Raw genomic sequence first — 24,786 nt, forward strand, 5'->3', positions numbered from 1 at the left:
AACATTTCAACATTACAATAACCAGTGCATGGTGCCACTGTTGCCTAGCACAGCTTCAGCCCAGGGGACAAAATGGAACAGAACCAACACAGCCCCTGCCCTCTTGGAGTTCACCATCGAGCCAGGAACCTTACAGTACAGCAATGCTTTACAGCTGTCTTCTTGTTGAATCCCTAAAACGTAACTTATAAATGAGGAAACTGAGGCACAGAGAATATCTTACTCAGAGTCCCACCATGACAACATCATCGAAACCAAGTACAAAGCAAGCCTTGGGCTCCAGAGCCAGAGCTCCTGATGCTGTGAGATTGCAAATCATATGTCTGACATAGGACCTGTTTCCAGAAAATATAAAGAACTCCCTAAACGCAACAGTAAGGAAACAGACCATCCAACTACAAAATGGACAAAAGACTTGAACAGACACTTTAACAAAGAGGAGATAGGATTGCAAATAAGCACGTGAAAAGTTGTTCAACATCATTAGTCATTAAGCTGTGATGAAACACCACTGCACACCTATTAGAATGGCTAAAATAAAAAATACTGATAATACCAAGTGCTGACGAGGAGGCAGAGCAACTGGAAGTCTCATGCATTGCTGGTGGGAATGGCACGGCCAGTCTAAAAAACAGTTTGGTAGATCATGATAAAGTTAAGTATATACTCACCATATGACTCGGCAGTCTCACTCCTGGGTATTTGTCCTGGAGAAAGTAAAGCTTATTTTCACACAAAAACCTATACACAAATGTTCATAGCAGCTTTATTTGTAATAACCAAAAACTGGAAATGAGGCAAATGTCCTTCACTGGGTGAATACTGGGAAAACAAACTGTGCTACGTCCATATAATGGAATACTTCTCAGCAGTAAAGAGGAACAAGCTACCGATACACACAACAACTTGGATCCCAGGGGCATTATTATGAGTGAAAAAGCTGGTCCTAAAGGGCTACATGCTGTATGAGTCCATTTACGTGACATTCTTGAAGTGACAAAATTACAGAGATGGAGAACAGATCAGTGGTCGTCAGGGGTTAGAGTTGGGAGGGTGCTGACTATTAAGGGGAAGTGTGAGGGAGCTTCTCTGTGGTGATGGGACAGTTCTGTACCCTGACTGTGGTGGTGGTGACAAGAATCTACATAGGATAAAATTGCATAGAGCCGTACGCCCAAAAAATGGGGTTGAAAACTGGGGAAACTTAAATATTAAAAAGGAAACTGTCTTCTAATATTAAACACATTTTGAATTAGAAATATGAAAGCATGTTTTATTTTTCTCTTTCATGTGTTTTTTCTAGTACTCTAGAGTTAGAGCATTTCTTTATCTACTGAAAAACCCACAGGAAGCAATAACAACTCAGTTCCACGAGCACCTCTGATGTCCAGATTATAGTCTCTAAACATCGTTTCCTACTAAAAGAGCCAAGGTTCCTTGGAGAACAGACTAAGTCTAGGAACCTGTACCAGAGAAAAGAAACTGTCAGTGACCACAGGGGTCGTATCAGAAGGACACAGGAGCCAGTTTGAAAGGGCTCCCACTGGCTTGAACAATTTGAACATCAAGAATAATAACGATAGCCATAAAAATAACGACAATAATGCCTGTGGCGGGTTGAAACATGAGCCCTCACAGGGATACTAAAAAAATACCTTTGATTAACTGTGGAGGCTGTTAGGGCACTCCCATTATTCTGAAAATGGTAAATGACCGGAAAGAAACAAGCATTCCCAAAAGGAAAAACAAGGAATCGCTCAGCTAGAGAGGGCGGCTGCCCACCGCAGCCGAATCATGAAGGGAGACAAGTCGTCAGCTGTGGGAAAGGAGTGGGTGAGGCTTAGTGATCGCCTTAGAGTCTGGGTGGTTCCATTTTTCCTGCTGCTCCTGGTTCTTAAAAGGTCAGCACAGCTTCTTTGGTCCCTGGCCTATGGGCTTGCTGGTGTGAGAGAGGAAAAGGCCGCCGTAGGGGCATGGATTGCTTCATTCAGCTATCACCACAGGAGGCCCACGTGACTACCGACCATGGACCCTCAGGGGCACTCCTCCAGAAGCATCTACTTTTGCTCACGAGTCCATGGGTTGGCTGGGCTGGTCTCCTGATCTGATCTGGGCTCACCCACGTGTTTGTGTTCAACTCAGTGTCAGCCAGGTGGCCCTGCTGACCTTGGCCGTGGTCTCTCACACCTCTGGGGCCTCAGCGGGCACAGCTGGGCTGGCTTGACTCCGCTCCGTGTGTCTCATCCTCCAGCAGGCTGGCCCGGACGTGCTGCATGGCAGGTGCCGGTTTCCAAGAGAGAACGGAAGCAGGTGAGGCCTCCTGAGGCCTCAGGTCAGAACTGGCACCGACACTTCTGCTGCACACTGCTGGCAAAGGAAAGCCCCAAACAGCCAGAGTCAAAGATCTGGGAAACTAGACTCCTGTTGTAGGTGCAAGAGGGGTGGATACACGGGGGGGATAGAGAACTAGGGCCATTTTTGCAATCCGCTGCCAGACTGTTCTATCCCTGGTTGAACTGAGAGCTGGCCTGAACCATGCCCTTCTGGACCATTTCCACGCCATCCTCCTGACTGTGCCCAGAGGCCACAGGGGCTATTTTGATGAGAACCTGAATGCAGAAACTGATGCACAAATTCTCTGTGCCCACCCACTTGAATACCACTCTGTGGGCATACACACTCACGCTCACACACACTGTCACACTCAGATACCCTTGCACACATTCACACCCCCACATACACACACCACAGTCACACACGCACACATGCACACACGCTCGCACACCTGCACTCATGCATGCCCACACGTTCACATGCACACACATACACACACATGCTTTCACATGCTCACCTACACTCACACACATGTTCCCTCACTGACATACCTTCACACCCATGTCCACACCCTCACACACACACACTCTCACACTCACACCTGCGCACGCTCTCTCCTAAAATCACACGCTCTGCCCTCTGCCACCGGAAAGCGGGGGACGGACTCCCCGGCCCCTCTAATCCGATGTTGGACAAGTTCAGGTGGAAGAAAGTCAGGCAGCCTCCAGGCGACTCTCAGGGCTTCCCGTCCTCAGCAGCAGGAGGGTGGAGGCCGATGGGGACCCCAGGGGGGACTCCATTGCCAGCTCTGACACTCACAGTGGGGCCCCAGTAGGCCACTCGCTTCTCTGGGCCTCGGTTTCCCCTTCTGTACATCGAGGGAAGGAGCTGATGCTCTCACGGGCCCTGGTCCCGGGAGCCCAGTGCTCCCAGCAGCAGCTTCCTGGGCCCCCTCGGTGGGTGGGGCCGGATGGGTGACGCCTCAGAGCCGGGAGGGACTTGAGAACTTCCCGGAGGCGGCAGCTCACAGGCAGAGGATCTCCAAGCCCCGCACAAATAGCAAGGCTTTCACAGGAATACGTGTGAACTCAGGAGGGGCAGCGGGAGAGCAGAGGCAGCGGGGAACGAGCGGCGGCGGGCGCAGCGGCAGTGGCAGCCCGGTGAGTCCCCCCTGCCCTCCCAGGAGCGGCACCCACGCTACCCAGTCCCGGGGGTGTGACAGGGGACACGGGGCAGGGGCATGTCGGCCGCCAGGCAAGGAGAGAGGAAGAGACCACTGGGCAGAGAAGGCGGCGACCCCGGGGGGCTTACCCCACCTGGCACTAAGGGGGCAGGACGGCTCCCAGGCCTCTGAATTCCTGGCCTCCCTCCGACGGGGACCCCCAGCTCAGTCCCCACAGGCGCCATGGCCAGGTGATGGGGGTAAACGAGGGGCATCTGTCTTCCCTCCTCAAAGCCAGTCACTGAGAAGACTCAGGTATCCCCCAGAGACCCTGGGACCCTAACCATCCTCCCCGGGAAATGGAATCTTCCTGTCACCTTCCCCCCCTCCTCCTATCTCCCCCACCCTCACCCAGGTGTAGAAGAAAGGTGATTCCAACCCAGATACAGGTGCCCTGCCATTTCCCTTTTCCAAGGGAAAGAGAAGGACTTGGCGGGGATTCTGAGCTGGGAAAGGGGTTCTGAGGCAAATATTCTCACCCCTCTTTTATGGATGAGGAAACAGAGGCCCAGTGAGGGGAAGGGGCTGTCCCCTGCCGAGGGCCTCAGTAGGGGGCGGGCAGTAGAGAGAATGGAATCCTGCAGAGGGGCCAGGCAGTGGGTGTGGGCACAGGGGAGGGCTGTGCTCCTCCAACATGTGTGTGCATCTTATGGCATCATTTCCAGGACATTGGGGCAGGTCTGACCCGTCCTGAACGGGCTGGGATTGGAGGAGCCCAGACAGCCTCCTGCCAGCCCAATGACACAGGGTCAGACTTAGATAGAAGGGGCAAATTCCTGCCCATTGACAAAGCAGTAGACCCAGGAGGCATGGGGGGAAGTAGATGCGGCATCCTTGGAAGCCTAGAGCACCTCACATCACAGCCACCCACTTGACAGATGGGGAAACTGAGACCCAGGGGGCGTAAGCAACTTGCCCGAGGTCCTGCAGCTGATTGAGCAGGCAGAAGGGTAGGGTGGGCTCTTCCCAGGCTAACCCCGGGGCCTAAGATCTCAACCACTCAGCAAAGCTGCCCCCTCCCAGATGTGCTCTTTGCCTTTCATCCGAGAGCCTCTCTCCTCCAGCTGGTAACACCTCCCCCGGCTGCTCCAACTGTGAATGAACAAAGCTGCATCCAGCACCTCGTGAATAAAGCTGATGTCCAGAAATGCTCACAGGTCCAGGCAGCTGAGGGGCGGCCTGTGGCAGGAATGGGCCCAGCCAAAGGCAGTGGGTCCATGAGTCAGTGCAGGACCAAGAGACCTCAGCTCAGGGAAGGGAGGCCAGTGGAATCAGCATCCCAGGGCTCGCTAAGGCCACCTGGTGCAGCCTCTGTGTCCTGACAGTGTGGCCTCCAGATCAGAAGGGCCACGGCGGGTTTGGAAAGGGCAGGGGGTGGAGTGAGAGGACCTAGGTTTGCATCCCAGTTCCATCCCTTACCCTGATCGTGTGACCCTGGGCAGGTCAACTTGCTCATCCTCAAAACCACAGGTAATGAACCCTCTCTCCCCCGGATGGAATGTGCTGAGCCGCCGTGTCTCTGCCTGCCCAGGAGGGTCCTGGAGAGAAGCTCCCAGAGAGACCACAGTTCGCCTCGCCCCAAGTTCTATAGCAGCCGGGCTCAAGCGCTGGAAGGGATTTTAGGGACCCATTTTACAGATGGGGAAGCTAAGGCTCACGAAGGATAAGTCAGTGGCCTGAGACTATATACCTCACTAATGTCTCTGAGCTCAGTTTCTTTGTCAGCAAAATGGTAATGGTACCTACTTCATAAGGATGTTACCAGCAATAGAAGCTAAAAGCATTGAACGCCCCTGCATGCCAGGCACTGTGCTGGACATGAGACGGGCACTACCTCCTTTAAAACTCACAGTGACTATGTGAGGGTGAGATTGGGGCAATCCCCGCACGTCTCTGGCTGCTCTCAGGTGAGGCAAACAGCCCCAATTTGGTCACTGGATGGTCCAATCTCCTGTTAGGTCACAAGGTGATTTAGGGCACCTGGGTCCTCAGCCCAGCAAACGGCAGGTAAGAAGAGGACTCGGACTTCCCTGGCGGTCCAGTGGTTAAGACTCCGCGCTTCCACTGCAGGGATCACGGGTTCAGTCCCTGGTCGGGGAACTAAGATCCCGCATGCCTGCAGTGTGGCCAAAAAAAAAAAAAAAAAGAGGAGGACTTGGCGGGGGGGCGGAATGGGGGTGGTGGCACGGGGGCTTCCCCTTGCCTTCCCACAAGCTTTCCGTCCTCCTCCCCCGCTGGTTAACTGCAGGTTCTCCAGAGCCGGATGAAGGGAAGGAGGAGACGAAGGGGACAGGCAAACCAGCTTGCTACTCTTGCAAGCTGCCTCCCTGGGACTGGCAGTGTTTGAGCCGATTTCTCTGCAGAGGTGTTTTATGGGGTCTGTGTACCTCCCCTCAACTCGGAATCTGGCAGGCGGTCCAAAATGCAGGCATGCGTACTAATCTCTCCAAGTGTCCTTAAAGCCAGCCCCTCCCTCTTGTCTCAAGGTGAACAGGGAGGCATCCCCCTCCCCTGAATTTAGACTCAGGTCACTCTAAATATTCTTTGCCAAAATCCGCTTAGTCTGCACTCTCAGCTGTGTGGGGGAAGGTGTCGAAGTCACCTAGTAAGTTCACGGCCACCTGCTTTTGGCAAGTCCTACTGGTTCGTCTGTGGCACAGCTCGCTCCAGTACCTGGACTCGGCTGAAACTTTTATTTTAACATCTCTGACAATTATGTCCAGTTTCAAAGCCCATGGCCTGGGCCATTCAACCACACTGTAATTTCTGATCCTCAGTTTAGTGGTCTGCAAAATGGGCTGAATAACACTGGCCTCATGGGACTGTGGTAAAGATCCATGGTTCCCACATGGATGAGGACTCTGCAAACGGCAGAAGGCCGTGCAGATGAGGGGCCAGCGCTGCCGCAGCTCATGAAGCCGTTGATATCATGCCTTGCTGATGTCTAGTTGTTTCTTGTGTCTCCGTCCCAGGCAGCCATTCCCCTGGTGGGTACCTGGTAAGCTCCTGGAGTCCTGGACCATGACTTTCCCTCTATTCCACCTGCCTGTCCCTGGCACACATGCATCAGGGTTTAGGGAGAGCTGGCTGATTCATTAGCAAGGAAGAAAGGGTCTCTTTCTAGGTGGCACATAGCTGGGGGCATGGCCAGGTGGCCTCTGGAACGCGACAGAAGGGTGGTCCCTGGCCTGAGGGTGCAGAGGTGCTGGTGGCAGCTTCAGGGGGGTGAGAAGAGAGAGAAGATTTCAAGTCTCAGGAGTTATGTGACACTTTCATTGCCACTTAACCCGCAACATCAGCTGAGAGCCTATTTTTGTAAGCGTTTTCTCTTCTTCTAAGGGGCGGGGGTTGGGGGGGTTGGGTGAGGGCTCAGTTTTAGCGAGTTTCTCACCGCCCACCCGGGAGAGGTGTCATTAATTACACTTGTGCTCACTGCTGAGGCCGCTCCGGCCCCCTCGGAGAGCCCAGGGAGGGTTCAGGTGACCAGCCGTGGCGCTGGTTCTCAGGACCCTAGAGAGTGTTCACAGACACGTCCCAAATCGCCATGGGTCCCGGGCACAGTTTTCACTTGTTCCTGGTGAAATGACAACTCAACAGACAAAGTAGCACCAAGTTAAATTTGTCCCACTTAGGGCTTCCCTGGTGGCGCAGTGGTTGAGAGTCTGCCTGCCAATGCAGGGGACACGGGTTCGAGCCCTGGTCTGGGAAGATCCCACATGCCGCGGAGCGACTGGGCCCATGGGCCACAATAGCTGAGCCTGCGCGTCTGGAGCCTGTGCTCCGCAACAAGAGAGGCCGCGATGGCGAAGAGGCCCGCGCACCGCGATGAAGAGTGGCCCCCGCTTGCCGCAACTGGAGAAAGCCCTCGCACAGAAACGAAGACCCAACACAGCCAAAAATAAATAAATTAAAAAAAAAAAAAAAAATTTGTCCCACTTAAAGGTTTTGTCCTTTTATTCTAAAATTATGACCTTCCTCCCTCTCTGGTGCTAAATATCCTTTCCAGATGATGGTGAGAACGTGGGGGATTTCTTTAAATGAACTTACGTGAGGAAGTGGAAAGTTAGCAGACTCTTTCAGGCCCCATTTGTTGGTAATTCACTGATCTGTGGATTCCGAGCATTTTAGAACTATTACTCCAAAGAATGGAGTACAAGGGCTTGGTCCCCTCACTCTGACAAGGGCAGTATTCGAACCCAGGAGTGGATGCCTCCCATCAAGTCAGCACTCCTTCTACCGGGAGGCGGGAGTCCGGACCTATCCCAATTCTTCAATACTGAGGTGCTGTGTGACCATGGGAGACACCCGCACCCTCCCTGAACCTCCATTTCCTCATCTCTGAGCACAACTAATAATCCATGCCTTCCCTCCCTTAGAGTGAGATGAGGACTTAAACGTCTGTTATTCACACCTCAAGAAGGAGGACCCGTGGGGTGGGCGAGGGGTCCCCCAGACCCTCCGTCACCCAGCGTCTCACTCTCATCCAATGTGCTTGGACTGTCAGGCCAGGGAATCTTTCACAACATCCTCAGCAACTGTCTACTCTTCCCGGATACGTCTGGCGAGGGGGGAAATGGCCAATGGGTGGGGAAGGAAAAAAGATGGAAGACAAGAGAAAGGGAAAAGGGAAGGAAAGTGGGGTGGGGAGGTGAGAACGGAGGACCCCTGTTTCAGGTCCACGCCCTCCCTGAAGACTCGGCTGGGCTCACAATCAGGTGGAATCAGTTCCCGCCTCCACACGCCCCTCTGTCCTAGCAGCAGCCCTGCTCTATGCTGCGAGAGTCTGAGGGCAGGACTTCCCGTGTTAATTCATCTTCCTGCTCCCGGCATGAACTTGGTACTCGGTAAATGCTCAGTCTTCGTCTGTTGGACTGAATTACAAACTTCTCTTGCTTCTCCCGCCAGACGCGAGGCTCCTTGAGGGCATGGAGTCTGTGCCTGACCTCTAGTCACGGTCACACTCTAAAGGATGGCTTTTCTCAGGGTTGTGTGTGTTATTTCAATTCACACCAAACCGTATGAGATTATCCCCCAGTGTAATTATCCCCACTTTACAGGTAAGGAAACTGAGGAAGGGGTAGGTGGCCACCTTGCCCCACATGTCGTGGTAAGCAGAGGGGCCAGGATTCAAATCCCAGCTTCTATCTGCAGAGCCGTGTGCTGAACCAAGTAATGCCAATGAGAAGGATGCCTGTTTTTCATTTCGTTGTTTAATCTGGCAGACTCATCCCTCTGCTGTCTCCTAGTAAACTCATCTCCTGACAGTTGGGTGGTTTTCCCCAAAGTGTTTGCTCAGGCCAGCCACAAGTAAAGTTTCCATAATCCACGCGTGGCTCGGCTACATTAATGGTGATTGCTTGGGTGGCCAGAGAGAAAGGCTCCCATAGCAGGAAATCTTCCAGGGGGATTATTTACACAAGCTCATTAGTTCTGGGCTGAGGGACAGGAAATGGTGGGTGAGCTTTAGTCCTGGGTAAGGAGACACTCAGCTCTCACATTAGCTGAGTTCTTGAGCAAGTCACTTGCCCTCTCTGGGGAAAGGAGGCAGTTTAAATGCATGCTAAATGTCCTTTCCATGTAATAATAGCAGAGATGAAGAATGTGGCTTCTAGGGTCAGAAAGACTGAATTCAAGTCTTGGCCTTGCCTCACCTTGACCTCTGACATCCCTTCACTTCTCTGAGTGAAGCTTCCCTTCCTCATTAAGCAGAGATTTTGGTGCCATCCTCAGGGGGCTGCAGTGAGCAGGGGTAGGTAGGCAGGTTGTTCATAAACTGAAAATCTCTTATGCAGATGTGTAACCAACATTGTTATCATTATTATCTCCAGAGCCTTTGTCTCCCAGCCTCTCTGAGCACGATGTCCACAGCTCACGCCAGCAATGGGGTGTTTGTCGTCATCCCACCCAGCAACGCCAGCGGCCTCCGCCCGCCCCCAGCCATTCTGCCCACCTCCCTGTGCCAGCCTCCCGGGATCATGCAGTTCGAGGAGCCACCGCTGGGGGCGCAGACGCCACGGGCCACCCAGCCGCCCGACCTGCGGCCCGTGGAGACATTCCTGACAGGAGAGCCCAAGGCTTTAGGGGTAAGAACCGCTCTCCGACCACCCAAGGCATAGGTGCTGGGCAGGGAGGGAGTACTCATGCACCCTGGAGAGGGGGCAGGCAGTCAAAAGATACTCAGTGAGGACTTGAGGATGCAGCCATGCACCAGGCAGACAAGGACCCTTCTCATCAGAGAGTAAACCAATGAACAAATAACTGAGATCACTCCAAATAGGACAATGGAGTCGAAAATGACCATGAAGGGGCAACACTAGCAAAGGTGGACAGAGAGGTCTCTCTGGGGAGATGACATTGAAGCTAAAAATCTAGATGTTGGGCTGAAGCCAGCCAAGTGAGATCTGGGGACATGGGCTCATCAGGTAGAGGAAACAGCAAGTGCAAATGCCCTGAGGTGGCTTGTTCAAGGACGAAAGAGAAAGTGGACATGGCTGGAATGTAATGAGCAGAGGAAGAAGGGAGATGAGATGAAGCTGAAGTGGTCACCAGGGCCAGCTCCTGGCTCCCGCAGGGCTGACAGTCCAAGATGCCTCTAAGGTCTTTTCCAACCTCAGACGGCCTTGAGATATTGATCTCTCAGAGGGAAACAAATATTACACAGTAGATAGATAATAGATAGATAGACAGGCAGACATATTCATCAATATATACATATAGGGTGTCTTCAGTTTGTCCTTTGGCCTCAGTTTGTCCAATGGAAGATGAAAACATGGCTTAAGTGGTGATGATGGTGGTGATTATGATGGTGGTGATAATGATGGTGGTGGTGATGATGGTGATGATGATGGTGGTGGTGATGATGAGGACAATGAAAACAGCTCTCATTTACCAAGTGCCCACGAGAGGTGCATGCATGCACTGACCAAGGAATTTGCACGCATTGTCTCCTTAGAGTCTCATCACCACTTGTGACTCAGGGATCATAGTTCCCATTGGACAGATTAGGGAGCCGAGGCTGGTCAACGCTAAGTCACTGGCCCAAGGCCACACAGCTGGTAAGTGGCATCCTGTACCCTAGGATGCCCTGACTGTAAAGTTCTACTTCCAGCCCCACTGCCCTGAGCACTCAGGATCTCGGGCTTGAATGTGCTGGAATTTAGGATTCTACAGTTAAGGCTGCAGCAAGCCCACTGGAGCAGGAAGGGACTAGGGGCAGTGGACAAAGATGGAGTATCCATTGCTGGAGGCCTGAAGCCTCAGAGCAGACTCTGGGAAACAGTGACCTCCAGAGGACTTCGGTGAGACAAATGTAAACTGCTGAAAAACATAAAAAGTAGAAACTATAGATAGGTCTTAGGGAGTGTCACCCAGGGAGAACACTGGCTTTAGAGTTAGCTGGCCTGCCACTTCATCGCTGGGAGACCTCGGAGAAGTTACTGAACATCTCCGAACCTCAGTTTCCTCATCTCCAAAATTAGGATAATAATTTTAGGATATCTACCTTGTCATATTAGGGTTAAATGAGCTAATGTCTATAAAACACCCAGCACGTTGCTTAGTGTAGACAAGCATTTGGTAAGTGGCAGCAGGTGTCTTTTAGGAGTAACTGGAGTAGCAGAGGTGGTCCAGTAGCAGGGGAAGGACCCACTGAGAAGGAAAGCAGCACCGGCAGCTGGCACATAATGTCCCATAAGGAAGCTGAAAAGATGGAGGTCATGCAACTGAGGAGAGAAAGAAAGAGAAGATTCAAGGGGTCTGCCTTTAAATATACAAATTCTTGGCCTTCATGTTAGGAAGAATATTCCACGTGACCCCCAGAATACCACTCCACAGTCTGAACTGCCCATAAATGGACCACAGTGGTTTGAGAGGTAGTGAGCACCTCGTCACTGAGGGCGTCTGTTTAGAAGTCAGGAGCTGGAAAGGGCTCCTGGATTAGGAAGAGGTTGAAGTCAGGGGCCTCCAGTGTCCCTTTCCACTCAGTTCTAGAATTCAGTTGTTAACCAAAAACATTTGGAAAGAAATGTGGCAACAAGTACCAGAACCCCACATGTTCCCAGCCTTGGGAAAACCATCCCACTTCTGAGAATGGATCAGTGCGGCACTGGTAAACCACCCCCTTTTAATTAATTAATTAATTAATTAATTAATTAATGTGAAACCCAAGTCCAGATTCCAGCTGGTAGGAGGCAGCTCCAGCACATGGCTGGGATGAATCAATAACAGACACTCAGATGAGAAAGATGCCCAAGGAGATATCTGTGCAGGCTGCATGGGGGTGAGGAAGGAAAAGGTGAGGCATTCAGTACAGGAAATGCTGTACCTGCTACTCAGGAAACCAGGGTTAGGAAAACCAGGTAGCAACACAGAGGATGCTTGAGATCCGTGGGTCAGAGCAAAAAGCAAACCCATGGAGACATGGTAACAGAAGGGTGGGTCCCGAAGGCTGTGGGCTGCTGGCTTTCCTTCTTAAAACTGTCTTTTACGGTTGTTATAATGACGTCTCCATAAAAGAACGGAATCTTGAGTTTATTTCCCAGTCGCCGACGGTTCGCTGCGAGAGCTCAGGGCCCTGCCACGCTCTCCTCCGCGGCCGGCAGGGGGCGGTGTGGAGCCCGCCCCGCCCGCCGGGCTGAGCCACCGCCCGCTGCCCGCAGACGGTCCAGATCCTCATCGGCCTCATCCACCTGGGCTTCGGCAGCGTGCTGCTCATGGTCCGCCGCGGCCACGTGGGGATGCTCTGCATCGAAGGCGGCGTCCCCTTCTGGGGAGGAGCCTGCGTGAGTGCCAGGGCCATCCAGGGAGCTGTTCCCAGGCTCATTTCTCCCCCCGCCCCACCCCCCCACCACATCCTTCTAGACACAGCCACCCCTAGGTGGGGGCCTGAGCTTAACTCTAACTCCGAACTGCAAACCCTAATCATACCCTGACCCAGACCCCACTCCTGTGTACGAAAAGTTCCCAGCAAAGAGCCTAGCACAGAGCAGGCTCGCAAAAAGCATGGGATGAAGGGGATGCGGGCAGGGGATAAGGGCAATAACCACCTTGTTACCGTGGTTACACGCCTCAACCCGAATCCAAACCCTGGGCTGCAGAAACCCATCAGCTCGTCTCCTGGGCCCCAGCCCACCATGAGCTCTGTTCCCTGGGAGTCCGACCAGCTCTCTGACTAATAGCCTGGCCACCCACCCCTGCTGGAGAATCAGGGGAGGGCACGGTTATAATGCCCAAGACGAAGAGAGCACTTCAGCAATTACAAGGTCCCCGTATGCACCTGAGCCTCCCAGCGCCCCCGGGGGAGAACAGATTTTGGGGCCAGGCCAAGTGGTCTCAATCCCAGCTCCACCGTGTGTTATCAGGAGTCCCCTAGGCAAGTCACTCCATCTCAGCCTCAGCTTCCTCATCTAAAAATCGGGTCCATAGTTCTGGCCCCACCTACCCCATAGTTAGAGGGAATCAAGCACTAACACATGTGGGAGCCAATTACCAAGCCTTAATTCTGCAGCATCCATCCAGTTGCCAGAGCTAAAACAACCCAAGTCACCCTAGACCCTTCTCTTTTCCCATTCCACACCCACTCCACCAGCAGGTCCTGTCAGCTCGCCCTCCCAAGCAGAGCTTAAAACTGTCCACGTCTCCCCACCTCCACCTGGACAGCTGTGGTGGCCCCTTCCTGGTCCTCTCTGTCTCCGTGTAATCCCAGGGCCCCACCCCTACCCTTCTCCAGCCTCCTGCTGCCCTCTCCGAGTGATCCGTCCCCGTGGTCTCCCCAGCCTGCAGCTGAGTGCAAACACGGAAGCTGCTGGGCCTTCTAAGCCTTAGGCCCAGAACTGGCCCGGCAACACTCCGCTGCATCTCTCAGCTAAGCCAGTCGCAGGACCCGCCCAGGGTCACTGTTGGAGGCAAGTGCCGAGGGCATGGGCACCGTGACACAGGGTTCACTGGGAGCCATCTTTGGAGGGCAGCCTCCAAGCCGGCCCCGCCCACTCCCCACCCACCGCAAATCATCACAAGCCCTGTATCCTTTCATTTGCATCTCTGCTCAGAGAGGCCTTACCTGACCACCCCACCTCAAGTAGCCCCCGGTGATTCCTTACAACTCCTGTCACTATCACCATACTTCTTGATCGTTTATTTGCTAAGTGTCCGTCTCCCCCAGTTAGAATAGAAGCCCCGTGAGGGCAGCGATCTTGTCTGTCTTACTCAACTCTGCTACCATCTTGGCACATCCTTGCTGCTCAGGAAATGTTTGATGAGTGAATGTTTAAAGGAACAATGCCTTCCTTACAAGGCTCTGATGATACGATGTCAATGAAAACATTCACCTTGCAAGCCACGGCCCTAGTTCCCTGGACAGGGGCCCCTAGCAACCAGGGGACACCCTCACAGAGAGATTCCAAGTGCCTGGCCAGGAGGCAGAGAAGGTGGAAGCCAGGAGGCTGCTGGCTTCTCCCTGAGACCCATGGTCTCGACAGCACCAGGCATGGTGTGCCCTGCCCAGTGTCCCGGCCAAAGCCTCACCGGGGTCCCCGCTTCCCCACACAGTTCATCATCTCGGGGTCCCTCTCAGTGGCAGCCGAGAAGAACCACGCCAGCTGCCTGGTAAGTCTGAACAGGGGACCTGGGGCAAGGGTGGGGCCACTGCCGGGCTCCACTCTGCTCTGCTTCCAAAGACGCTCACTCATCTGGCTCCTTCAGCGAGCATTTCCTGGGGGCCTGCTGGGGGCCAGGCACGGGACAATGCCCAGACGGCCAGGCACAGACCCTGCTCTACCTACGGGAGAGGAGGAACCAAGATGCACTTTCAAAATGCACTACGGGGCAGAAAGTGAGCGTCCACAGACAAAGTGTTCATGGTCATCCAGAGAAAGGGAAGAGGCAAAAAGCCCTCCTGAAGCTGGGCCTTGGTGGGCAGGTAGGACTGAGAAACACTGAAGGAAAAGCATGAGGATGCAAAGAGAGGCCATGGGCAGGGTTGCCATGGAAACCATGTGTGGTTCTATTTGATCAGGGCAAAGGTCTGGGAAGAAAAGTGGAAAGAAATTAGATGGAGAGATGTGCTGAGTCCACATCGCCAATGGCTCAATGCCTTCTGTGGGCACCGGTGAGGGGGTGGGGGGCAATGGAGGCTTTGGACATGAGGGTGTCGAGCATCGCACCAGAGTCAAGTCCCTGCCCTCGTGGAGCTTACATTCTGGTGTCTGGTAAGACACCCAAAAACCAGACTAACAAATAAGGTCATTACAGAGAGTGCAAAGTGCTGAACAAAGCACCCAGATAATGTGAGTGGTTCCACTCAGCTAGGACGGTCTGCAGTCCCTGAGCAGGTGTCGCTGAGCTCATTGCTCAGAGGGCAGCAGCCATGGAAGAGCCTGGGGAAGAGTATCCCAGGCTGGGAGATGAGACGGGGAAGAGCCTGGGCATCAGAGGATGGAGAAGGGGCCAGGACACCAGATTACAGCAAACAAGGGGCAGAGTAGGAGGGGCTGAGCTCAGAGGGAGAGGCAGGGAGGTGACTCAGAGATGGATGCGGAGTCTGGAGTTTAAGGGCAGTGGGAGGCCACTGAGGGTTGAAGGAGACGAATCGTTGCCCTATGTACACTCCTGAGAGCTGCTGGGTGCTGGGTGGAGAATGGATTATAGCAGGACAGGACTGGACGCAGGGGACCCTCGGCATCAAACCCATGTCCCCCTAGGCTGTAAAGTCTGGCAGGGGGAGAGCTGACTTACTCTGCCACGTGCTCACAGCACCTTGGACAGTGCCTGGCTGGCAGCAGATGCTCAATAGAAGTTTGCCGGATTAATTCATCAATTAATTGATTTCCTGTGAGGCTGCTCTGGTCTCAGTGACCTCCTCGCAAAAAGGAGTCGGAGTCTTTGAGCCTGAGCAGGTCCTGCAGTCCCCGGCCCACCCATGATTGTTCCCCGCTTTAAGGCCAGGGCTGTTTAACCAGAGGTCTTCAGCTACTGGGTCAAAAGAGCATCGGGTTCTGGCAACATAGGGAGGGTGACCCCTGAGTGGTCGCCTGGACCACCCAGGTATCCCCTTGCCCTGAAGCCCTAGGCCTCCCGGTGAGGGTCTGGCCCACCGAACTCAGGCTCACAGCACCTGCCTCTCCCCTGCCTGGTGCCCCGCCAGGGTCTGCAGTGCCTTGCGCTGCCGGCCCCTGCCTGGGACCACGTGGAACTGACCCCAACACCTCTCCCAACCTCAGCGTCCACAGCAGAGGGTCTCCCCCGACCCCTGCGCCTGCAGGGTGCTCGGCCTGGGGCAGAGGGACACAGTATTGGGTGGGTAAGGAGCTTCTGCAAACCCCACCCAGGGAGGTGGTCGTGCCCCCTTGCCAGCAGCTTCCAAGAAGACGACGGAAGGTAAGGGGCAGGGGTGGGGGGGTGGGGAAGGGGGCAGCAGGGCCTTTTCTCCTGAAGTCCCAGGGAAGGATAGGAGGAAAGAAAGTCAACAAGAACGCAGGCATGGGCACGAGCGTGAGGACATTGCCCCTTGGCGGCGGGAGGCCTGGTATGGGAGGCTGGTGAGGGGGGGAGGAGAGCTGTCGCCTCCCGTCCCGTCTCCTGCTCCTGCCTCTCGCCTCAGCTCCTTTCCTCTGCAGGTGAGGAGCAGCCTGGGGACCAACATTCTCAGCGCCATGGCGGCCTTTGCCGGGACGGCCATTCTGCTCATGGATTTTGGCGTCACTAACTGGGTGTGTTGTCTGACGCTCCCCAAGGAGTGGGAAAACTTGGAGAAGGATACAGCCACATCCAGGAGGGGGCGGGGAGAGAGCTTGCAGCACCAGGAGGCTTGGGGGCCTGGGCCTCGCCAGGGCCTGCCAATCCCCAGAGACCCCATGAGTATATGGACCCCAAGACCCTACCCCAGGGATGGGCGTGGGGACAACGGAGAGGCAGCCCAGAGTGCAGGGGAGGGCACGGGACGGGCTGCAGGGCAACTGGATCCGGCTCCAGCTCTGCCATCGGCTGGCTGTGTGACCTTGGGCACCTTATTCTAGCTCGCTCTGGGCTTCCTTTCCTCCTCTATTCTAGAATTCTCGACTTGCCTTGACGGTGGCTTTTGGTCCCCAGGACGTGGGCAGGGGCTACCTGGACGTGCTTACCATCTTCACCATCCTGGAGTTTTTCATCGCGGTTATTGCCACCCACTTCGGGTGCCAAGCCGCCCGCGCCCAAGCCCACGCGGTGAGTGCCTCACCCCTGCCTACCCCCACCCGGGGCCACTGCGCTGCAATGAGCTCGCCATTCCTACATCCGGGGACCCAAAGGAGTTTCCGCGGGAAGGTGGGACTGTTTTCCTCGTGGCCACAGGGAGGCGCCAGCACCAAGGGACCCGTTGCCCTGTGCGCCTGGACGCAGAGCCTCGGAAGGCAGGCGCAGGGGACGAGGGGGAGCGTTGTCCAAGGATGAGTGGGACCCTCCAGAAGTTCACGGGCCATGAGGGAGACGTGGACATCGGAAAGGGCAGCATGACTCGGGTGGGAATTGACCTTAGTTTCCCCCAAACTGGAGGACAGTGCAGACAGAGAGGCGATGGAGGAGGGCCTTCGTGGCAAGGGAACCAGTTGGAGTAAAGTCCTCCTCCGCGGGAAAATGCGGGCCACAGCGTAGGGGTGCCGCTTAGGAGGTGGACTTGTGCAAAACGGGACGTGAGGCTGTTGAAAGTCTGAGCAGAGGAGTGTAAGCTCAGAGGGGAGGGGGAGTAGAGCGGGGCTCAGGGAAATCAATCCAGAGGGTTTGTCCAATGCAGGGGGTGGCGGGGCGGAGAGGCGGGGCTGGAGGCAGGGAAGACGCTAGAAGGCGGGTGCTATGGTATCCAGGCCTTGAACCAGTGCAGGGCTGGCCAGAGACAAAGAACACCAGAATCGTAGTTCGTAGAGAAATGAGACTTATGTCTGTTTTGTTCACTGCTGTGCCCCCAACGCCCGGGTCATAGTTGGCCCCAGTAAATATTTTTTGGAATATTAGATGAACTTACGAGTGGGGTCAATTCAGACTTGCGGCATTCACTACTAGGGTGCTGTTCTCAGAACACCCACAAGAGGGCACTATTGCAACAGCTCCAAGAAGGCGCCCGAGCCTCTAGGATTGCCTGGGTTTGTTTTCTTATTCTTTGCAGCCTGTGATTTTCCTGCCAAATACCTTCAGCACAGACTTCAATATCCCCAGCCCCGCAGCCTCTCCGCCCCCCGCCTATGATAACGTGGCATATATGCCCAAGGAGTCGTCCGAGTAGATGGCCGCTCTGGGGGTTGGAGTACCGCCTCCCCTCCCCTCCACCCCCCCACCCGCGCCATCCCGAGCCCGGCCTCTCCCCACCCCCACCTCGTTAATCTTGGGGCGGCCCTCGGCCCCAGTCCTCACGTGGTGTGGCACCGAGTGGAGACCCTGAGGATGTCTGTCCCACACATTTCCCGCAGTGGTTTATTTCCTTAAAAAGCTAGCTGCTGTCAAGGGTGTGTGTCCTTCTGCCCTGCCGAGCGCCGTCACTATCAGGAAACACCCCCATGTGCTGCTCTGAATTTCTCTCTCCTCGTTCGTGGAAACCCTGGCCTCACAGGGAGACGGGTTCAAGGGCCGCCCTGGCCCTCAGGCCTTGGGACGGTCGTTAAGCTCAGAGCGCAGAACCCTCCAGTAAGGAGTCCTGAGTCCAGCTGCAGAGGTCACACAGCTGGCAGTGGCTTGGCTTCGGGTCTCCGGGCCGTAGGACCGGCTCTGTCCCTTGTAATCTGCTGCTCCGTCTTTGGGCCTCAGTTTTCCTGCCTGGAAACTAAAGGTTGAACCAGATGACATTTAAGACCCTTCCAGCTCCCCTGCCTCTGGGAAACGTTTGGAGGCCCTATACACTCAGGCCTGCCCACCCCCCAGGGCTGCGGAGGTTGCAGGGGAGGGCTGAGTCCAGCGCACGGCATCCTGGGCAGCATCTACAGGTGCACAGCGGTGGTGGCCCCTACCCCTGGGAGGCTCAGGACCTCCCTGGGGCTCTCAGTGCTCCCACCCTCACCCCCTAGCCTGAGGAGAAGGCTGCCTCTGAAGGTACCATGAGTGGGGCTGGGTCTCTGGGCCCAGGGGACACCTCCACCTGGTATTCAGAGGCCCTTGCAGGTGGCTTCTCTCATCCATACCACAGAGGGAAATAAACTGTGCTTAAAATTTGATCTGGTCTCATAGCAATGACGTTTTTTTTAACCTTCGGGGCTAGAAAGAGTCATCGCATACTTATCAGAGGACCTGGGTAACTGTCCCATTGTCACAGCAAAAGGGCATCTCTGGGCGCTGGGCTCTGTGTGGTGTGATCCTTACCCTTGTTCTGTCCCCACCTGAGCCCCACTAAGCAGGCATTCATGTCCCCACTCTACCACTGAAGACATGGAAGCTTGAAGAGATTAAATCATGTGCCCAAGGCCACCAAGCTAGTAAGGCGCAATGCTGGGATTTGAACTCAGTTCCATCTGATGTCAGAGTTCATGCTCTTACCACATGGCTCCCCAAAGTCCAAACCCAAGTGCTTGCCACCAACCTATTCCCCTCTCTCCCCCATTTCTTCAGCCCGAAGACTGGGACAGGGCTGTATTCCTCAGCACCCCACTTCTTCATCTAACAAACTCCTGCTCCTCCCTCAAAACCCTATGTTAATGTTGCCCCTTCCATGAGGTCTTCCCAAAGGAGGGTAGTCAGCTAGGTGGCTAAGTACCAGTGAGCCACAGAGCTGGGACAAGGGTGGGGCAAGCAAAGCCCCCTTTAAGGAGGCACTCCCTCCTGGGGTCATGCTCGTGCAGAGTTGGGTGGGCGTCACAACAGAATTTGGCTTTCAAAATCAAGAGCCAGGACTTGAGGACCTAGAGCTGAGAGTTTAAGAACACACAGTATAGAGTTGGGGGAAATGTGTTTGTGGGTTTAAGAACAGTTTAACTGCCACACATAGAGGAGATTAGAGACATTTCTGAGTTGAGGGGAGAAGTTTAGAAAGGGGAGGGAGGAAGGGAGAAAAAGGAGGAAGAGAAGGCTTAGCCTCAGGCTGGGATTACCGTCATCTGTGCCCTGTTGACTAAGTTCCTCAGAGATGGGAGCAAAAACCGCAGATCCATTAGGAGGAATTAAAGAGCTGATGCTTCTTCACATCCCAGACTGTAAACTGAGGAGACTGCAAGGCCCCTACAGATGCCCCATGTCCAGACAGCATGGAGCCAGAATGTGGAGTTGAGATGACCGAGGGCTGTGCCGGGTGACACGACATGGAGCCCTACACTCCCATGTGGATATGAGTAAAAGCATCAGAAAACTTCCTGTGTCCCCCAGGGAAAGCACCAGAGGCTGATGTGCAAAGTGGGTTGTATGAGACTGAAGCTTTACAGTAAGTAAGAGTGGAGACAGTGGCCAGGAGAGACCAGCCAGGACAGATCATGCTTGTGGACTGGAAGTCACGGGAAGTGACTGAGTTACTCTTAATTGGCAAAGTTAAGTCTTCTGCCACTGAGAGAAAATGGGAGCTAGAGAAGCAGTTGCCAAAGAAGCAGAAGAATTCTGAAAACTCCAAAATATTACTAAGGGGCATTAATGATGATCTAAATAAATGAAGAGCTATACTATGTTCATAGATTGGAAAGCTCAAAATTTTGTTAAAATGTCATTTATCTCCAAAATTTATCTATATATTTAATACATTCCCGTTTGAAATTCCAACAGTTTATTTGGGAGGAAATTGACAAGCTAATTCTAAAATTCATATGGAAACTCAAAGGATCTAAAATATCCAAGAAAACCTTAAAGAAAAACAAAGTTCAAGGATTTAAACTACCAGATTTCAAAACTTACTATGCAATAATAACCAAGACAGCATAGTTTTAGTGCATAGATAATTAGATCAATGGAATAGAGAGTCCAGACACACACCCTCACAGTTCACTTGACTTTTGACAGAGGCTCCACTGCAATTCAGTGTACAAAAGATGTTCTTTTCAATAAATTGTGCTGGAGCAATTGGATTCAGTTATAGGAGAAAAAAGTGAACCACAATTCCCACATTATATACCATACATAAAAATTAATTCAAGACAAGTCACACACCTAAGTTTTAAAACTTACAAAAAAGCTTCTTTTCTTTAAAAGAAAGAAAATATCTTCAGTACTTTGGGATAAGCAAAGATTGCTCAAACTGGACACAAAAAACACTAATCAGAAAAGAAAATATTTATAAATTAGTGTTTATTAAAATCAAGTACTTCTATTTATCAAAAAATAACATGTGTGAAAATGCTCTACAGACCGGGAGAAGATTTTGAAACACATAATATCTGACAGAGGACTTAAATGCAAAATATATAAATAATTCCTAAAAATAAATAAGAAAAAGGAAGACAACTCAGTTAAAAATGGGCAAAGAAACTGCACAGGCACTCCACAGAAAAAGATCTCAAAGTGGCCAATAAGAGTGTTCAACATCATTAGTCATTGGAGAAATACAAATTAAAACCACAAAGAGATACCGCAACATGCCAAAATGGCTAAAATTAGAAAGACTGACTATACAGGTGTTGATGAATTTGGGGAGCTCATCTTATACATTGCTGGTGGGAGTATATTTTGATATAACCACTTTGGAAAAAATGTTTCACAGGATGTGTTAAAGCATACGGTATAACCCAACAATGCTATACCTGGATGTACACCCAACAGAAATGAGAGAATATGTCCACCAAAGACATGTACACAAGTTTGTTATGACAGCTTTACTCATAAAAGGCAAAAACTTGAAACATCTCAAATGTTCATCCACAATAGAACAGGTAAGTGAATTGTGGTATATCCGTGTGCCACAACTATTGAAGCCCGTGTGCCTAGAGCCCATGCTCCACAACAAGGGAAGCCACCACAATGAGAAGCCCACGCACCGCAAGGAAGAGTAGCCCCCGCTCGCTGCAACTAGAGAAAGCCCGGGCACGGCAACAAAGACCCAACACAGCCAAAAATTTTTTAAAAATAAAAAATAAAAAGTCAAGATACTATTTACACAAAAAATGAATAAACGAAAAAGAACAAACTACTGATACATCTACCATGCAGACAAATCTCTGAGTGAAAGAAGAACATACTGTATTACGCCATTGATACAAATTTCAAGAACAGGCAACATAAAGACAGAAGTCAGCACAGTGGTTTTGCCCTAGAGAGCAGCAGCCCTGACTGAGTGAGCTATGAGCAGCCTCTGGGGCATGGGAAATGCTCTGTCTTGATCTGAGTGACGGTCACATGGGTGTACATATAGATAAAAATTCACCAGGCTGTACATATTTATGCCTTCATGTAATTACCTCAGTTTTGTAAAGTAGGAAAAAAAGGCAGAAAAAGCCACTGTGTTAGTTAACTGTTTCTATGTAACAAATTACCACAAACTTAATTGCTCAAAGCCACACATATTTACTTTCTCACAGTTTCTGTGGTCAGGACCCAGGTACAGCTTAGTCCTCCACTCAGGGTCTCACAAGGCTGCAATCAAGGAGGCAACCGGGCTGCATTCTCATCTGGAGGCTAGACTGGGGAGAAGAATCCACTTTCCAAGCTCATGCAGGTTGATGGCAGAACTCATTTCCTTGCAGCCATGGGACTGAGGGCCCCAGCTTCTTTCTGGCTGTTGGTGGTCAGCTTCCCTAAGCCCCCAGAGGCTTCCCTCAGTTCCCAGCCCATGGTCTTTATGGTCAGCCAGAGAGAGAATTTGCAGAGCAAGCCTGCTAGCAAGATGCAGTCTCATGTAACAATGTGGTTACAGAAGTGACGTCTCATCACCTTTGCTTCTATAGGTTAGAAGCACATCACAAGTCTCACCCACACTGGGGGGGTGGGGGGGAGAGTTCTTGGGCTTATTAGAATCTGTCCACCACAGTTACATTTTGCGCATTAAAATTTTGTGAATGTGAAAATACAATGTGTTTAATTCTCTCCCAGTTTAAAATGCCCTATCTTGATGCCCTAAACCCCTTCGGTTGTGGGTTTACTTTTCTCCTCTCCTTAATAGTCTTACTTCCTCACTTCCCACTCACACCACTGAAACTGCTGTTGTCATGATCTCATTGTCACCAGAATCAATGGGCTTTTTAATATCCTTATTTTAATAATAATAACTCCATTCATCTCTTAAGTGTTGCCTACCCTGGACTCTCCTCTGGGTGATCTCATCTGCTGCTCTAGTTTCATCTCATGGTTTATTCAGCAGGTGTTTATCGACTGTGTGTCCAGGCTCTGAGGATGCCAGATGTCAACCAAATCTCTCTGCTCTCGTGGAGTTCAGGTTAGCTGTCTGTCCCCATCCTGACAATCCCCAAATCCCTGCCTTCCACCCACGTCTTTTCTCTGAGCCTGCTTCAGCATCTGCTTTCACGTTCTGCTGACATGAAACCCATACCACTTGTCAATCAATGTCACTACAGACTTGGCTGGTGCCCAAGCCAGAATCTGAGCATCATTCTTGGTTTTCCCTCTGCCTCAGCCCCAGGTATAGTCGTCCCCCACTGACTCTCCTTGCTCTAGCTTTCTCGACTTAGTCCACTCTTCCCATCCTCCTTCCCAGCACTTATGGACCACCGTCATCTTTCACCTGCATCATGGCATCAGACTCCTGAACCCTAACCTCTGTCCCCAGCTCCAAGCTGGCCCAACCCATGTCTGGGCTAGATAACAGCCACAGAGATTTTTCTAAAGTACAAAAGCAACAGTGTCTTTGCTCTGCCTAAAGTCACTTGGAGCTCTCCCTGCCCTCAGGCTAAAGTCCAGATGCTCTGGCAAAGTTGACAGAGCCCTGGAGATGTAGCCCACTCCCCTCTCCAGCCTCTGCTCTGCCCCGCTCCTCCTGCACTTGACTTGGCTGCCATACTGAACCTCTGTGAGACCCCCTCTGCCTGGAATGCTATTCCCTGCCTGCCCCCCACTCCTATTTGTCCCACTTAGCTTCCAACCCTCCTTCAGGCCTCGGTGTAGACACCACTTCCTCCAGGAAGCCTTACTGGCTCATCTTTCTCTGGCCCTTCCAGGTGAGGTGCCCTCTGCTGGGCTCTCAGCACACATGCATATCTGGGGTCCCACCCCCTCCCCTCCAGACTATCGCCTGTCTCCCTGATCGTCTTCGCCATTGCATTCTGTCAGTTTCCTATCACTGCTGTAACCAATTACTACAAACTTAGTGGCTTAAAACAATACATTCAGGGAATTCCCTAGTGATCCAGTGGTTAGGGCTCCACAATTTTACTGCTGAGGGCCCCAGTTCAATCCCTGGTCAGGTAACTAAGATCCCACAAGCCACGTGGTGTGGCCAAAAAAAAAAGGAATACGTTTATTATCTTACAGCTCTGGAGGTCAGAAGTCGGAAAACGAAGGTGTTGGCAGTTCTGAGTTTTGGGGGGAGGCTCTGGGGCAGAATCCATTTCCTTACCTTTTCTAGCTTCTAGGGGCTGCCGCATTCCTTGGCTTCTGCCCCCTCCTCCATCTTCAAAGCTAGCAGCGTAGCACCTGCCAATCTCTCTCCTGACTCTGGTCCTCCTGCCTCCCTCTTATAAGGACCCTCGTGATTACATGGGACCCGCCAGATAAGCCAGGATAATCTCTCCATCTCAAGTCCCTTAACTTAATCACAACTGCAAAGTCCTTTTACTGCGTAAGGTGACATAGTCATGGGTTCCAGGGATTGCGACATGGACATCTCCGGGGGCCGTCATTCTGCCGCCAGAGTCTCCCTGTTCCTCAAAGGCAGGGCAGTGTCTCCTTCGGTCCTGGCCCCCCAGCACATGGCACAGTGCCTTGCTGGTAGTAAGTGCTCATTGAGGGTTTTATGAATGAGTGGGTCAGTTAATGAACAAGGGCATGGGGTGGTCTGCGTGTGTGTGCGTGCGTGTGCGTGTGTTGTATGTCGTACGTAACTAAAAGTGGTGAATGAGAAGCCTCTAACCCAGAGAAAAACCACAGGTTCGGGAAAAACTTCAGAAGAAAGGTTGCAGGTAATGAGCGGGTGCAAAGCAGCTAATGGCAGGTGGGGCCTGCGCCGCAGGAGGTCCCAGGGCGCGTGTCCGGACACTGCGGGGGGGCGGGGGGCCATCTGGGGAAGTGGACCTTTTCCAGAGCTATGACTGCCTGGCCTCACCCCACACGGGAGGCCTGAGGGAAGGTGAGTGGCAAGTAAGTGAATGTGGAGGGTTGCTTCCCGCCTGGTTGTGTGTGTGACACGGAGCCTG

General features: G+C 52.6%; 1 protein-coding gene across 1 annotated transcript; it reads left to right on the forward strand.

The window, feature by feature from the left end:
- Positions 1 to 3,450: 3,450 nt before the first annotated feature.
- On the forward strand, positions 3,451 to 17,804 carry MS4A15 (membrane spanning 4-domains A15). The gene is made up of 7 exons (XM_068556280.1): positions 3,451 to 3,494; positions 9,387 to 9,639; positions 12,214 to 12,336; positions 14,102 to 14,158; positions 16,168 to 16,260; positions 16,640 to 16,753; positions 17,688 to 17,804. The coding sequence occupies exons 2-7, from the start codon at positions 9,415 to 9,417 to the stop codon at positions 17,802 to 17,804; spliced, it is 729 nt and encodes a 242-aa protein (XP_068412381.1). The 5' UTR covers positions 3,451 to 3,494; positions 9,387 to 9,414.
- The last annotated feature ends 6,982 nt before the right edge of the window (positions 17,805 to 24,786 follow it).

The sequence above is a fragment of the Eschrichtius robustus genome, chromosome 11, assembly GCF_028021215.1.
Source record: "Eschrichtius robustus isolate mEscRob2 chromosome 11, mEscRob2.pri, whole genome shotgun sequence".
NCBI lineage: Eukaryota > Metazoa > Chordata > Mammalia > Artiodactyla > Eschrichtiidae > Eschrichtius > Eschrichtius robustus.

Coding starts and splice junctions, on each gene's coding strand:
- MS4A15 (XM_068556280.1), top strand. CDS start 9,415: ATGTCCACAGCTCACGCCAGCAATGGGGTGTTTGTCGTCATCCCACCC. Junction 14,159..16,167: donor AGAACCACGCCAGCTGCCTG/GTAAGTCTGAAC, acceptor TTTCCTCTGCAG/GTGAGGAGCAGCCTGGGGAC. Junction 16,754..17,687: donor CCCGCGCCCAAGCCCACGCG/GTGAGTGCCTCA, acceptor TATTCTTTGCAG/CCTGTGATTTTCCTGCCAAA.